At 44.3% G+C, this 15,780-nt stretch overlaps 1 protein-coding gene across 5 annotated transcripts in view; it reads left to right on the top strand.

Annotated features, from left to right (window-relative positions):
- The window catches only part of LRRK1 (leucine rich repeat kinase 1), a 76,998-nt gene that overhangs the window by 23,698 nt on the left and 37,520 nt on the right, over nucleotides 1-15,780 (top strand). For 4 of the 5 annotated variants that reach the window (XM_017736543.1, XM_017736528.1, XM_017736532.1 and 1 more), the window contains 8 exons: nucleotides 8-144; nucleotides 751-899; nucleotides 5,601-5,827; nucleotides 6,331-6,458; nucleotides 6,595-6,758; nucleotides 7,205-7,342; nucleotides 13,537-13,649; nucleotides 14,754-14,830. In XM_017736543.1, the coding sequence (XP_017592032.1) occupies nucleotides 8-144; nucleotides 751-899; nucleotides 5,601-5,827; nucleotides 6,331-6,458; nucleotides 6,595-6,758; nucleotides 7,205-7,342; nucleotides 13,537-13,649; nucleotides 14,754-14,830 (1,133 nt within the window). Of the gene's footprint in view, nucleotides 1-7; nucleotides 145-750; nucleotides 900-5,600; nucleotides 5,828-6,330; nucleotides 6,459-6,594; nucleotides 6,759-7,204; nucleotides 7,343-8,187; nucleotides 8,446-8,948; nucleotides 9,077-9,212; nucleotides 9,377-9,822; nucleotides 9,961-13,536; nucleotides 13,650-14,753; nucleotides 14,831-15,780 lie in introns of those variants that run through there. The other variant, XM_017736545.1, reaches the window with a different exon arrangement.

Genomic DNA, 15,780 nt, shown 5'->3' with positions numbered 1-15,780 from the left:
TGGGCACAGCCTGCCAGCAGGGCCATTTGGACATTGTCAAGCTCCTGATCCGTGCGTACAGTGCTGACCCAGAGAGCTGTGCAGTCCGGAAGAATGAATTCCCTGTCCTCATCCGCCTGCCCCTCTACGCTGCTATAAAGGCAGGTGTGTATTTGCATGCTTCCACATTTTGCCCCTTTTCTGCCAGGTCTTTAAAGAATGGGCAGAGCTGTTCACACATAGCATGATAGCCATGGCTTGTCTGGAGTTGGATTTCCAGCAGGAAAAATTAAAATAAAATTGCCTCTGAATCTTTTGATTCAGCCAAATTGAAGTCAGGGCCTTGTGAAGTTAGATTACTGTAAACACTGAGAGGCTGAACTTTGGTCTATAAACTCCTAGGGAAAAGACCCTTAAAAACCAGAATCCTTGCAAGTAAAAGCATTATTGTTATGGACACTCTGGCACACATGCTTGATTTAGGCTGAATAATTTACACTTCAAAGCACAGCTGTGTGTATAGTTTAATAAGACTGGGAAAAAAAGAGAAAAAAGAAAGAGCCTGGGCCAGCACTTTGACACAGTGTCTTTGCTGTCTCAGTTTGACCGACGGAGTCCTGCCACTGGAGGAAACAGCCTTTACACAGTTCAGTTTTCTTTTTGCACACCCCCACAGTTTTTTTCAGAAGTGGTTATTTCCCAGGATTTGTGTTCAGCTCCTTGCTGGTTCATTTACATGAGGTAAAGGCAACAATCTGCTTTTCTCCAAAGGGAATGAAGACATAGCCGTGTTTTTATTGCGGAATGGAGCTTTCTTTTGTTCCTACATCCTGATGGACAGTCCTGAATCCAGCAAACACCTTCTGAGGAAGTATTTCATTGAGACAACCCCACTACCAGGTAGTGCTCCAGCAAAAACAGTAAGTAACCATTTATCTGCCTGAAGAGATGTTGTTTTAAAGGGGCATCATGTTAATAATTGATAATTTTCTTTGCATGCCATGTGGCTGCTGATTCTTCTTCTCAACTAAGAGCCTTGTGGTTTGCTGCCCTTTTGGAGAACAAACTGTGCAGCTGGCTTTGATGCTGAATTACAAGGTGTAAAACATCAGGGCTTTGAATGGCATCACTGTGCAAGACACAGCAACAGCTTCTCTGGGGCAATTTAAACACCATCGTGTGAACCAGGCTGTGCTGGGGAGAGGAAGCACCAACTTTGGGCTCAAAGTCTTCCAGAGAAGAAGCTGGGCTGCTTCTAGCACAGATTTCCTCTGTGCCCCCAGGGTCATCACTTCCTTTAGGTTTTTGTTGTGCCCCCTGGTTGCAGAGTGATGCCACAAGCTCTGTGGTGTCCCCAAGTGTTGGTGTGGCACAGAGCTGAGCATGGGAACCCTTCTGTGTCAGACAGTTCAGGTAAAAATGGGCTTGGGTGACTTTTTGTTAACAAGAAGCATGAGCAAAGCAATGATCTACTGAGTATCTTCCCTACTTCAGATCTTCAGCGGTAAAAAAAGTACTCACACTGTTACTGCTTTATAGGGAAGCACGCAGTATTTTGTATTATTTATACTGTTCTCCAGCAATTTATTACCAGGCATTTTTAATTTTTTCCCCTCAATATGTAGTTTAACCCACACTGAATAGGAGCATCAGCTCCCTGAGCTTTCAATGCTTACAGTTTTCATCAGGTCACAAAAATTTTGCAGTGAAAAGATGTCCCTAATCACTCCAGCTGAGTATCTGTCTGTGCAGCTTGTAGCATTGCAGGCTGTTGGTTCTGCTTTGGTGTTAAGTAAAAACAAGGAGAGAGGTTTTAGTAGTTTTACAAACTTCTCTATTCTCTGTTTTTCTGCCAGAACCCTCTCACTGGGTTCCTGTTGATACCCTGTGTGTTAGACCACATAAATGAACTTGGCTTCTTTAGGTTCAGTCAGTAATTTAGAGCTGTCCTTGTGCTACTCTTAATTTGGTTGACAGATAAACAAAAGGAAGCTGAATCCTAGATGTGGATAAGAGTTGATAAAATATCTTTCGGAAGAAAAAAAAATCAAGCTGGGTAATTCAGCTTGAATAAACTTGGAATAAATGTTTGAATCACAGGGAAGAGGTCTGTTTTCCATGTGAATTTGCTGGCAATATTTAACTTAGCTGCTGTAAAAATGACTCAGCTTTGCTGTTGTCACACCCTGAGCAAAGAAGAAGAGAGCAGTCTTAAAACATCAGCTAATTGCCAGAAGGGCCTGGTTTAAAAAGAAAATAAAAGCAGAGAAAAAAAAAACCACAGAAACTTGGACCTTGATTCTCCTAGTAGCTGTTTATTTTTAATATGTTTGCTTATTTAATGCTTTCTCTTTGAATTCATTTTGGCAGACTGGGACAAATTCGGGAAGATCTGTCCTAGTTTGTCTGCAAAGCTGAGATCTTTGGGAAGTGACATTCACACACCCTGATAACTTTTTAAAACACAGCTTTGTGGCAGCTGCAAACAAACTGCCTTGGTGCTTTCTTCTTATCCCAGAGGGTTCATCCTGAGATGGATTTTATACTGGGAGGAAGCAAAACTGGATTGTGTGGAGACTGGGATGTGAGTGGCAGCCAGCTGGATGTCAGAAAGTTCTCCCCTTGGACAGGGAGGGCAAACCAAGCACTGATCATTTCAGAGTGAGCCCAGAACTTCAAAAGGGTTTGTCCTTTCTGTGCTATCTCTGAGTGGAAACACTTGAGCACAGCTGAGCTCCAACTGATTTCACAGTAGTGAATGTAGAGCTATGCATAAAATGTGCTTGAGAGCTGGTTTTGGCTGCCACACCTTCCAGACAGCCCTTGCACCGGGCAGAGCTGCCTTCTCACAGGCAAGAGGAGTTACATCTTATTTTTCTAATATCTGTTTCTCCTTTTGTTTTTTTCCTGGCATAAATTTATACCCACAGCAAACCACAGTTTTGCTAAAGAGAGGAAGCAGTCCATTTTTACAGGAAGAGGTAACAAATGCCAAAGAGAGCCTTTGCAGTGAAGTGGCTGGGCACAGATTCCAAACTTCAATAGATGTAGTCAGCATGGAGATAAATGTAACTTTCCAGCATGTGCAGTGTGAGATATATTTAATTTTTCCATTACAGGCCAGAGAAGAGCTTTGTCTGTTATATTTTCCCTAGGAAATATTTTACCAATAATTTTATATTCAAGCATGCAAATGTACGTATGTGTGTGGGATCCTCCTCTCATTTCTTTAGCCTGGTAATCTCACTCACATCACCATCAGCACACATCTGCAGCAGTCCCCCACAAGATTCAGAGCAGGGTTGTTGATGGAGGGAGCAGATCCCTGTCCTCAGATTATCCCATCTACAGCAGGAGCAAGGCTCTGATGGAGCACATCACGTCATTTAGGAGAAATGCAAAACAGCCTTTTTTAATCACCTTACCAGACAGTCTCAGATTTAAGTAAATATTTTTCATATTTATAGTTGATCCTTTGCCCAAGAGCAGCGGGGTTTCTTGCTCCTGCACAATTTCCAGTCCTTTGCCTCAGTGCATCCCCTGACATCACTGCAGTAGAAGATTTCAATTTAGTCTTCAGGGCTTGTATTGAGAAATTCTTGTCTTGGCAGGAGAGGGGAGTCTACAGAGGTTTTCCTTGGCCTTCTGAAGAGCAGTGAGCTGCCTGCAGTCAGGCCTTGCCCTGAGCTTTCATCCTTTGAACTCTGTCCCTGGTTTGAGCACAGAGCTCACCACCAGCCCTAAACAGAGAAGGGCTGGGCTGAGCGCTGAGCTCTGCGAGTTTGGCATCACAGACCTTTGTCATCAAAGAAACAGCTTTTCTGGGAAAATAGTGGAGGTGATTAACTATGAGTTGGGCAGGAAATCCCTTCTCTTTGTGGCACTGCTGTCAGGATTTCTTTCACTTAATTAACATTTTCACTGCAGAGTCCTCAACCAACCAAACCCCTAAGGTAACTCCACTGACATCAGGTTACTGGTACCAGATGAATTTGGTCCACTGTCCCTAAGTCAGGTAAAGGGGCTTGGCTGGTCCTCCAGTTTGCAGAGACACTGTCAGTCCTTGTCTCTGGCTGGGAAGGAGGACTGAGTGGGAAAGAGAGCTCTAATTGCTGGGATTCAAAAAGCTGCCTTGGATACAGGACACCAACCCCGCAGCGCTGATAGCAGGTGCTGGATTTCACAATCTTGTCTGTGGTTTGAGAAGTCATTATCTGCATTCTACAGGTATCTCCTTATCACATTAAATACCCTAAGGCCATGCCTCTGCATTTTTGAGGGAAATGTACACTGCAATCTAAATGCAAAATAGAGATGAGTTATCGGTCTGCAAAGAGGAGCAGCACAGACACAAGGTCCAGCTTGCACCCCCTAAAAGAAGGCTGTAAGGTTGTATTATTACTGCATTGGTTGGTGTACTTGAGGACAAGTACTTTTTTCCTAAGCCCAGGGATTTGTGGTACATGTTACAGGTGAGAAAAGTACAGAAAACTGCATACTGAATTTAAAGCAAGAGTTTCTATGCAGGAAGCTGTTAAATATGCAGACTTGGCAAATCTAGCGGTAAAGCAGGGTATGTTTGGTGTGAGAGTGAAAGCTTTGCAGTGCAGCTCCCATTGGGTGCTGTGCATTTTCCAGTAGCAGTGGAGACTGCTTAATTTGATTTCTTGTTGCTGCTGGCTTGCTGTGGTTTATAAGGGTGCCTTGTGGCATTGCAGTGGATGTAGCTTTAAACAAACAGCTGGTGCTCTCTGCCTTGGTTTCCCCAGTGATACAATGGGCATAATATTTCCATTCATATTTACAGGGCTGTCCTGAGGCATCACAAGTGAAGGTTTGAAAAGCACAGTGTCTACACCAAGTACAACTACTGTCAGTATCTAAAAAGTGCATCTGTTTGTACTTACCCTTTGTTCCATTCTCCTAAACATTTGAACTGTCTGATCTACATGACCAGTTCTGAGTCTCAAAATTAGCATTTGAGATAGGCCTTTGTTTCCCTTTTCTTTTTCTCCCTTCCCCAAAAACATTCCTTTTAATTCTAAATTTGGGGTAAAAAGTCCTAAGAGCTAAATCCTGGGCATTGGAAATCAAATTAAATTTGCTGTCGGGTTCTTGCTGCCTCCTGGTGGAAAATTAAGCATCATTCCATTGAGGCTGTTTAGGGCTCAATTATGTCAACAAAACCAAGTTTATGGAAACGTTTTGGGAATATAATTTTTAAAATGTGCATTTCAGGACAAGGATTGGAATGCAATGAGGTGATCTTGAAAATGAAGCCTTGGGTTGTTTCCTTGCATTGATGATCACTATATGTTCACATTTTCTTCTGTCCAAGCTGGACCCTGAATAAATGTGGACTGGTGAAGAAGTCCAGGTCTCCTGCTTGAGCTTGCTCATGGTCTTTGGAGTGAGATCATGGAGCAGATACAGCAGGGGCTGCTGATATCCAGGCATGATTTCATCTCTGAGTCAGTTTAATTCCTAGAAGCAGATTGGAAAGTGAGCAAAATGTTTATGGCCTGTGCTCTGCTTTGCCAGATTCCCAGTGGTGTAGCACAGGCTGAGAGCAACTGGGATTTCACTAATGTGGTTTTCTCTTCTCTCTTTGACATATGCAGGCTTTGTGTGTGAACTGGTCAAACCTCAAACTGCCCTGGGTGGATCTAGACTGGCTGATTGATATCTCCTGTCAGATAACTGAGCTTGATCTCTCTGCCAACTGCCTGGTGTCCCTTCCATCTGTGATCCCATGGGGCCTGATAAACCTCCGGAAGCTCAGCCTGGCTGACAATCAGCTGACGGAGTTACCCAGTGTGCAGTCCTCTGATGAGATCATTTGTACAAGGTGCGTGCACCACACACAGCTGAGCCTGCAGGGAGAGCAGGCTCAAACCAGTCCCTGGGCTTTAGGGAGGCTGTGCAAGGGGAGAGCCCATTGCAGGAGCTGCTTGCTCTGTTTTCGGTCTGCTGCAAGGTTTAACTTAGGATTTGCCCCTCTGTGTTCTCAGTGTTTCCAAGTTTGTTGTCAGGACAGTTGTGGGGACTTTTATTCCTGTGTGCTGCCTCTGCTTTTCTCCAGCTCTGATGAGCCCCATTCCTCTAAGCTGGCTCAGAGTGACATTTACTGGCTGATACCAGTGATTTGATCTGCTCTCTGTCCAGACCACCTCTCTCTGCTCCCTGGAAAGGTTAATTTTCTAATTAGGGTTTTATACTTTGTCTTGTGAGGCGCATTTCAGCTGCTTTCATTCAGAACTAAAGCTGTCCTGGTAAAACAGATGTCTGTGGCAACAGGAAGCTTTGCTAGTGTTGTACTGATGCCTGACTGAGATTTTTCTGTACTCACAGGTTACTTGAGGTCGACGTATCCAGCAACAGGCTCTCCACTCTCCCTACTGGATTCCTACATCTTAAAAGCCTTAAAAAGCTCATCGCTTCCAAAAACTATATGGAGAAGTTATTTGATGAGGAAAACAGTACGTACAGTCCAGTGTTTGGCTTACCTTTCAAGGCTGAGCTGTAGGGAAGAACCCAAAAATGTTAAAATGATGGCTTAAATGGCTTAAAAGCTTCCATGCTTATACCAAGTCCACAATGTTTCATGTTTTCTAGCAACTAATTGGATTGGTTTAAGGAAGCTGCAGGAGTTTGACGTCTCTGACAACAGGTTGGTGGAACTTCCAACGGTTTTTCTATACTGCTTCAAGTCCCTAAACATACTGAATGTTTCCAGAAATCAGCTGAAAGTGTTTCCAGATCCCTGGGCCTGCCCCCTGGTAAGTTGAACTGCTCTGGCGAACTCAGAGGCTGAAAAAGCTGTTGAAACAATGCAAAAAAATTGACTGTGATGCTTAAAAAGTTGTCAGATGCTTAAAAGGCTCTTGTGTTTCTGTAGCAGTGCCCCTGCCAAATTTGGTTCGTGGATTTCAGATCCAGTCTTTCTGAGAAGTGTTTGTGTATGGTTGAAAAGCAAATGGGGGTGGGTGATTTTCAAAATAATTTTTGGAATACTTTTTGCCCACCAAGGAATTTGACCAGCAATTGAGTGCATCTCCTTAGCAAGCTCTGTCTGCATGCCTAATAATTTATCTAGATCAAGATATCTAAAGAGACTACCTAGAATTAATTTATTAAAGCTTTTGACATGTGACAGCTGATCTACCACATTATTTGAAGAGATGATTACTACTCTCTAAGTGTGGGGGGGTTTTATGTTTTCCAGAAATGTTGTAAGGCATCTAGAAATGCCCTGGAATTCCTACCTGATGCATTGACTGTTTTCTGGAAAAATCACCTGAGAGAAGTGGATTTTTCTGAGAACTTACTAAAAGAAGTTCCAGCAGGACTCTTCCAGCTTGAAGTAAGTGTCATTTCTTCACAGTTCTCACATTATTTTTCCTAATACTGACTCAGACCTCGAACTGGCTGCCCGGTTAAGGTAGGAGCCTAAGTGCTGGTTTGAACTGGTGCAATTTCACTGAGCGCCTGAGCAGGCTGTCACCCCCTGAATCACCACATTCAGGCCCTCATCCAGTGAGATATGATATCTAGTTTCTGACACAGGTCTTCTGAGAACTCTCTGGCTGGCTGTGGTTTGCAGAATTTGGGAGCACAGTTTGGAAGATAAGCCCTTCGTTGTAGCTTCAGGCTCCAGCCATTGAAATGTTGATGTACTCAAGTACACTCACAAATAGTTGTTTCTTAAAAAAACACACACCAGTGTTGTGTAATTATGAGTTAGTCTTTCTGTTCTGAAAATAGCACATATGAATGCCCTAAGCAGTGCTACTTGGGACCTCTGTTATCTTAAAGGTTGTAGATTGAATAATTCTTTCCTGTGGACACCACAGATCCATGGTTTTATGTCAAAATTCTTCAGAATTTCTGCTTTCACATGCTGTTGACATGAAACCATTGATGATCACTATATGTTCACATTTTCTTCTGTCCAAGCTGGACCCTGAATAAATGTGGACTGGTGAAGAAGTCCAGGTCTCCTGCTTGAGCTTGCTCATGGTCTTTGGAGTGAGATCATGGAGCAGATACAGCAGGGGCTGCTGATATCCAGGCATGATTTCATCTCTGAGTCAGTTTAATTCCTAGAAGCAGATTGGAAAGTGAGCAAAATGTTTATGGCCTGTGCTCTGCTTTGCCAGATTCCCAGTGGTGTAGCACAGGCTGAGAGCAACTGGGATTTCACTAATGTGGTTTTCTCTTCTCTCTTTGACATATGCAGGCTTTGTGTGTGAACTGGTCAAACCTCAAACTGCCCTGGGTGGATCTAGACTGGCTGATTGATATCTCCTGTCAGATAACTGAGCTTGATCTCTCTGCCAACTGCCTGGTGTCCCTTCCATCTGTGATCCCATGGGGCCTGATAAACCTCCGGAAGCTCAGCCTGGCTGACAATCAGCTGACGGAGTTACCCAGTGTGCAGTCCTCTGATGAGATCATTTGTACAAGGTGCGTGCACCACACACAGCTGAGCCTGCAGGGAGAGCAGGCTCAAACCAGTCCCTGGGCTTTAGGGAGGCTGTGCAAGGGGAGAGCCCATTGCAGGAGCTGCTTGCTCTGTTTTCGGTCTGCTGCAAGGTTTAACTTAGGATTTGCCCCTCTGTGTTCTCAGTGTTTCCAAGTTTGTTGTCAGGACAGTTGTGGGGACTTTTATTCCTGTGTGCTGCCTCTGCTTTTCTCCAGCTCTGATGAGCCCCATTCCTCTAAGCTGGCTCAGAGTGACATTTACTGGCTGATACCAGTGATTTGATCTGCTCTCTGTCCAGACCACCTCTCTCTGCTCCCTGGAAAGGTTAATTTTCTAATTAGGGTTTTATACTTTGTCTTGTGAGGCGCATTTCAGCTGCTTTCATTCAGAACTAAAGCTGTCCTGGTAAAACAGATGTCTGTGGCAACAGGAAGCTTTGCTAGTGTTGTACTGATGCCTGACTGAGATTTTTCTGTACTCACAGGTTACTTGAGGTCGACGTATCCAGCAACAGGCTCTCCACTCTCCCTACTGGATTCCTACATCTTAAAAGCCTTAAAAAGCTCATCGCTTCCAAAAACTATATGGAGAAGTTATTTGATGAGGAAAACAGTACGTACAGTCCAGTGTTTGGCTTACCTTTCAAGGCTGAGCTGTAGGGAAGAACCCAAAAATGTTAAAATGATGGCTTAAATGGCTTAAAAGCTTCCATGCTTATACCAAGTCCACAATGTTTCATGTTTTCTAGCAACTAATTGGATTGGTTTAAGGAAGCTGCAGGAGTTTGACGTCTCTGACAACAGGTTGGTGGAACTTCCAACGGTTTTTCTATACTGCTTCAAGTCCCTAAACATACTGAATGTTTCCAGAAATCAGCTGAAAGTGTTTCCAGATCCCTGGGCCTGCCCCCTGGTAAGTTGAACTGCTCTGGCGAACTCAGAGGCTGAAAAAGCTGTTGAAACAATGCAAAAAAATTGACTGTGATGCTTAAAAAGTTGTCAGATGCTTAAAAGGCTCTTGTGTTTCTGTAGCAGTGCCCCTGCCAAATTTGGTTTGTGGATTTCAGATCCAGTCTTTCTGAGAAGTGTTTGTGTATGGTTGAAAAGCAAATGGGGGTGGGTGATTTTCAAAATAATTTTTGGAATACTTTTTGCCCACCAAGGAATTTGACCAGCAATTGAGTGCATCTCCTTAGCAAGCTCTGTCTGCATGCCTAATAATTTATCTAGATCAAGATATCTAAAGAGACCACCTAGAATTAATTTATTAAAGCTTTTGACATGTGACAGCTGATCTACCACATTATTTGAAGAGATGATTACTACTCTCTAAGTGTGGGGGGGTTTTATGTTTTCCAGAAATGTTGTAAGGCATCTAGAAATGCCCTGGAATTCCTACCTGATGCATTGACTGTTTTCTGGAAAAATCACCTGAGAGAAGTGGATTTTTCTGAGAACTTACTAAAAGAAGTTCCAGCAGGACTCTTCCAGCTTGAAGTAAGTGTCATTTCTTCACAGTTCTCACATTATTTTTCCTAATACTGACTCAGACCTCGAACTGGCTGCCCGGTTAAGGTAGGAGCCTAAGTGCTGGTTTGAACTGGTGCAATTTCACTGAGCGCCTGAGCAGGCTGTCACCCCCTGAATCACCACATTCAGGCCCTCATCCCGTGAGATATGATATCTCTTCTGAGAACTCTCTGGCTGGCTGTGGTTTGCAGAATTTGGGAGCACAGTTTGGAAGATAAGCCCTTCGTTGTAGCTTCAGGCTCCAGCCATTGAAATGTTGATGTACTCAAGTACACTCACAAATAGTTGTGTTTTTTCTTAAAAAAACACACACCAGTGTTGTGTAATTATGAGTTAGTCTTTCTGTTCTGAAAATAGCACATATGAATGCCCTAAGCAGTGCTACTTGGGACCTCTGTTATCTTAAAGGTTGTAGATTGAATAATTCTTTCCTGTGGACACCACAGATCCATGGTTTTATGTCAAAATTCTTCAGAATTTCTGCTTTCACATGCTGTTGACATGAAACCAAGCAGAACTTGGGGTTTCCTCCAAGCTTCCCCGCAAGATTGTGAAACTCAGGGTCGTGGAGAAAGAAACAGAGGTGAATCTGTGCAGAAGTTCCATGCTTTTCCCTGCTGGCCTCTGCAGGAAGGATGCAGAAGTGATGGTTCATCATCACTTCAGCCCTGATCTCAGGATCTGCTGCAAAGGTGCCTTTTACTCCTGTTGTAACAAGAGGGTTGAACTCCCTCAGCTCTTTCCAGTGATCCCTGCACATTTGGCTTTGCTGTCTGGTGGCCATTTGTTTCCAATTGGCATTTCTCCTGAAACAGAGTGAATCCTATGGACTATTGTCTCTGAAACTTGGTTTTTCTGAATGCATTGAGAATCATCCCAGGGGGTGGGAGCCACCATGACAGATACTAAACATTAGATGGTGCTTCCAGGGCACAATTCTTGGGTGCTGCTGCTCAGGGGTTGCTGAGGGGTGCAAAGGCACCAGGATGGGGGAGACCTCAGTGCAGTCTTTGCTGATGTTTTCAAAGTTAGTGAGCCTTGGCTGCTCTAAATAGTGTCAGTTCTTATCCATATCTCTTCAGCATTATATTCATAAAAGAAATAAATATCAAGCCTTTTCAGTGCCCCACGGGCCAGAGTGTGGTGAGCAAGTAGAAGGTGAAACCCCATGCCTAGAGGAGCCTGGTTGCAGTTTGTGTTGGTGAACAGGGCTGTGCTTGTGCTCCAGCCCTCTCCAAAAGCAGATGTGGGAAAGGGGAGAAATGGGCAGTAACATGTTCCTACAGATAATGTATTATTTTTATGTAGGAACAGCAATGAACTCTCTTCTCCCTGGGAAAAGCAGACAGCAGAGGAGGCCTGTGACTTGAAAGCACATCTCATGGGACAGTCATTTATCACTGTAGTTGCAGTGTAGTTTATCACTGGCCTTTGCATGTTTTGCAAGGAATCTCAGGACTGGGAGCAGCTCAGTCCTTAATACCATGTGTACTCCAGAAATGTGTTGTTAAGAGAAACAGAAACCTCCTCAGCTTTCCTGGCTCTTGCCTTCTAAAGAAACCAACCAAGCCATGTCTTAGTTCTCTAGACTAGTTTGCCTCTCCCTAGTTTGCTTCTCCTGAAGACACCTGGCCCCCTCTGGGTGGGATAATTTGGGTAAGACTCTGGTCAGCTTTTCCTCTTCACAAGCTGGCGAGGCACCTTAATCTGGATGCTGCAGTCCCTTCCCTCAGGTGTCATCTCACACCCTTTTGCATGCTGTGGCAGCAGGTTTGAAGGAAGTTTGTCGGCCACTGCAGTTGTGTCCCTTCTGGAGGCCCCCATTCTCACCCTGAAAGGCAGTAAAAATGGAGAAATTAGAGAGAAGAGGCAATTTAAAAGGACTAGACATCTCCAGAATCTCAGTCATGAAGAACCACAGACAGCTGACAGTCACTAATTCTCCCCCAGGCACAGAAGCATTGGAGAGAAGCTCCCCAGGCTCTCAGCTCTCTGGAGAATGGCCTTGGTCAGTGTTTGGGGGTAATACAGACACAGTGACTGAAAGTGAACACCCCAGTTAGAGCCCACGGGACACAGTTTGTGCTAATTCTGGCACGTGCAGCCTCCCTTGCCTCCCGCCCCCTGCCCAGGGCTGTTTTGGGGAGAAGTCTGAGGCATTGTCCCTGCACAGCCCCATGCTGACACTTGGAGAGAGCCCCACACCAGGAGCCAAGGGTAGGCTGGGCCGTCCTTCCAGGGGAGCATGACTGATGGTAAAAGCATTGGCTGTCAGGATTCAGCTTTCCAGCCCTTTCCTCCAGTCCTCACTCTGCCCTCAGTTTTGTATTCCCTTCAGCTTCCCCAAATCCCAGCAAAGCCCAATGCTGCCCCTCTCCATCACTAGAGGGAGCGTTTTGCACGATGATTCCCATTCCAGCAACTGCTGGTTGTCCATCGCTTATGTCACGTGAACACACCTCATATTTTTCCAATCTGAAAAAAGGCCAACAAACTGGCTTCGTGAGACACTGTTAATCCAGCTCGATGTAAAGGGGCATAAACATTTTATATTGTGTGGAGCACATAAAACATTTAACATACTTGACGCTGAAGTCTCTGCTGGTAAAACATGATTTCCATGGGATATAATTCATTAATATTGCTGTACTTCTGGCAGGAGATAATTCAGCTGACATTCTGCTTATCTCAGTTTTTCATGGTGGGGGACTTGCTGAATAAACCTGGTTGGAAACTCTACAGACAACACTGCTTTTCAGTGGAAAATTGGATTTTCAGCCAAATGAAAATTATAGTTTGAGCCTCGACATTATTAAGGGCAGATGGAAGAGCATAAACTTTACAAATCTGAATGGGAACTGCATTTTTTTTCTTTTATATTTCAGTTAAATTTAAAGGAGATCTTATGTTTAACTTGGTATTTCCAGCTGAGTCCTATCCGTGTGGTGTTAACTGTATGGTATCAATCAGCTTCACTTGTTTTTAAAAGTCCTGTCTCTGGTGGGAGGGGGAAAAAAAAGGAGATGTGTAACTTGTATAAATCTTGGAAAGTGAATGTAAATCCTGTCCATTTTAATAGAGATGTAATAAAAAAGCAATCAAAACTTTTCCTTGTGTGAAGTAGTTCATATTTTGCACGTTGATTTTGTGCATGTACAGCAGGTGTAAATCTGACACCAGCTTATACAAACACACACACACACACATGTGTATCTAATCCATACGTGGCATCCTGTGTTGGTAAATCAGACTGTTCTTTTCCATTTGGAAAGGTTTCCTCACTAAAAAGTAAAATGTCCTCTTGCATGGGCTGTTTCCAACTGCATCTGTCAGCAAGTGGAGCAATAATCTCCCCAGAGTGGTGCTGCTCCGTGCAGAACTTGCTGGGGACAGGGAGGAAATGTTTGCATGCTGGGCAGCATGGACAGGATGTTCTGGTGAATAAGATGTACTTTCTTCGTGTTTCTGTTATTTAATAGCCACGCTAAAAAAGCTCTTTCTGTGTGTTTGGTGTTCTCTAACTCCAGGCTATTCCTCTCCTAGGCTTTGGTGTCCCTGAAGCTGCTGGGAAATCAGTTAGTTACATTGCCTTCACAGGATAAGTGGAATTGCAAACAACTTAAGTCACTGGATCTTTCAAAAAACCAGCTTGGGAAGTAAGTGTTTCTTTCAAGTTTCGGCCAAGAAAACAAAAGCTGAAGAAATAATAGCAAACCCAAGTGTAACACAAAGGGTGTCAGGAGAGAATTAATCACCTGCATAGAAGGCATTGATACCCACATACCATGTCCCCAAGTATATTGTGTCTGTGACAGTGATGAATTATCCTTTGCTGATTCTTTGGGCATTTAGCACACTGTATCATTTATTAAGTGGATAGATTATTGATAATGGCAGTTTAATTTCAGACCATGTAGGAATTTCTTCAGCCCAGTGTGTGGTTCATCACTACAAATACAAGTTTGTGGGGAGCATATCTTAACCATAAACCATCTGGCTGGACTGCAGTTACTAGTTAGTGTGGGAGTATTGTTTTGGAAAAAATGAAAAGTCTTTGTTTTTTAAATGGAAGTATAACCAGCTGCAAGTTCATAGAGAAGATTTCCAACCTAAAGGATTCTATGATTCTAAGACTGACATTAATAAGGTCATCCAATGGAAGAGTGATGTTCTTCTGTTTAGAAATTCCAGTAAGGATGTTTAACGTAGAGAGTTAAAGGTCCTTTAGTATCTCCAAAACTGCACTGAAATGTGTCATGCCGATATCTTCTCATTTGGGTGCCTGTCCAACACAGTTTTTGGAGTCCTTAGGAGTTTCTGTGTCAGTTGCAAAAGACACATCACCACTTTTTGAATGTCCCAGTGCATTTCCAGAGTCATGCTGATGGGTCATCTTGTCCGAGGCTCCCTGGGGAGGGTGGGCAGTGGCAGCAGGTCGGTTCTCCAGTGCTTCTTGTGAAGCTCCTTCAATTTGCTGTTTGACAGCCACTTAACCCTGACACCCATAAAGCTGGGGGTCAAGTGCTCCCGCCCTGGGAGCAGGGAGCGCTGCCTTGAGGAGCTCTGCTGATTTGCCAGGAGAAAGCCACTGGGCTGGACAAGTGCTGGTGGAGTCTGATTGCACGGCGGGTTTCAATCCCCTCTCTCCAGAGCAGGTGGGATCCTGTGAGAGCTGTGACCAGGGCCAGGCTCTGCCCCGTGTAGCTCAGCATCTTTCCAAGGTCTTTTCCCCACATGTCCCTGTTTTGTTTGGCCCACAGGAGCGATGAGGGATTTAAAACGAAGCGGATCCCCTTTTTCACCACCAAGAACAGAGTGCGGGGTGGCCCAGAGGCAGGTAAGGCACGCAGCGAGTTTTGGCTGCAGAGAAAGCAGAGTAAATTCCTCTGCAATTTAAAGTGCAACTACATTTCATTAAGAGGAAATATGTTTAGATAAAATGTTTCTGAAGAAATGATGCAGCTGGTTGGTACCACCAATATATAAAGATGGAAGAGGAGTGAAACCTGTTTCTTTTGCTCTTTCACGAAGGTTATGCCTTTTAGCCAGAGTACTAAGTGGTCTGTTGAAGGGAAATTAACCCAAAATTATCCTTGTGGCTCTTAGGATTGTTTCTGTTGTTGACTTTGTAAATGGCACATTTTTCCCCTGCCTGTGATTTGTACCCTCAGTTTGGGGTAGAGCTGATGAGATGCATGTGAAATCCCAGAGAGAACAAAGGGATATCTGAAGATATTGCACCGCTTCCTGCTCTCTGTGGGATTAATCTGCATTTGTTTTGTTTGTTGTTTTATTTTAAAGCACTTGGGGAGTTTTGTCATTCTGGCTGCCTGCAGAATGCCTGGCTCTAAACATTCCTTGCCAGTCACAGAGTGGGATAGAGCTGGCGTCGTCCTGACGCACATCTGAGCAGCCCTTGACTGCTCGTGGGAGGAGGAGGCCCTCCTGCAGCAAATCCTTCCCTCAGTTCCCCTGAAAATTGTGCCTGAGGTGAAATTGATAAATGAATCATCTACAGCCATAGCTGTAGGTTAGGGCTGGAGATTCTCACCTTCAGTCAGCAACTGTGAGAGGCAGAGGCTCTACCTGGACCTCTGGGCAAGGCTGATCCTGCCTCGTTTTCCTGTCCATGGAAGTAGAGGCTGCTGTGCTGAGTAAGGTGTGTGTGCCCCCTGCGGGGGAGAAGAGGTTGGTCTGTGCTGTTTCACCAGCAGGAAATGGAAATAGAAATGCTGCGACATTGTTGGAATAGGGAACAACTGGAAAAGGAGTCTGAACCTTGTGAAT

The sequence above is a fragment of the Corvus brachyrhynchos genome, unplaced genomic scaffold (genome assembly GCF_000691975.1).
Source record: "Corvus brachyrhynchos isolate BGI_N302 unplaced genomic scaffold, ASM69197v1 scaffold200, whole genome shotgun sequence".
Lineage (NCBI taxonomy): Eukaryota > Metazoa > Chordata > Aves > Passeriformes > Corvidae > Corvus > Corvus brachyrhynchos.
Note: the sequence above shows the minus strand (reverse complement) of the source record. Positions and strands in the feature narration are given on the sequence as shown.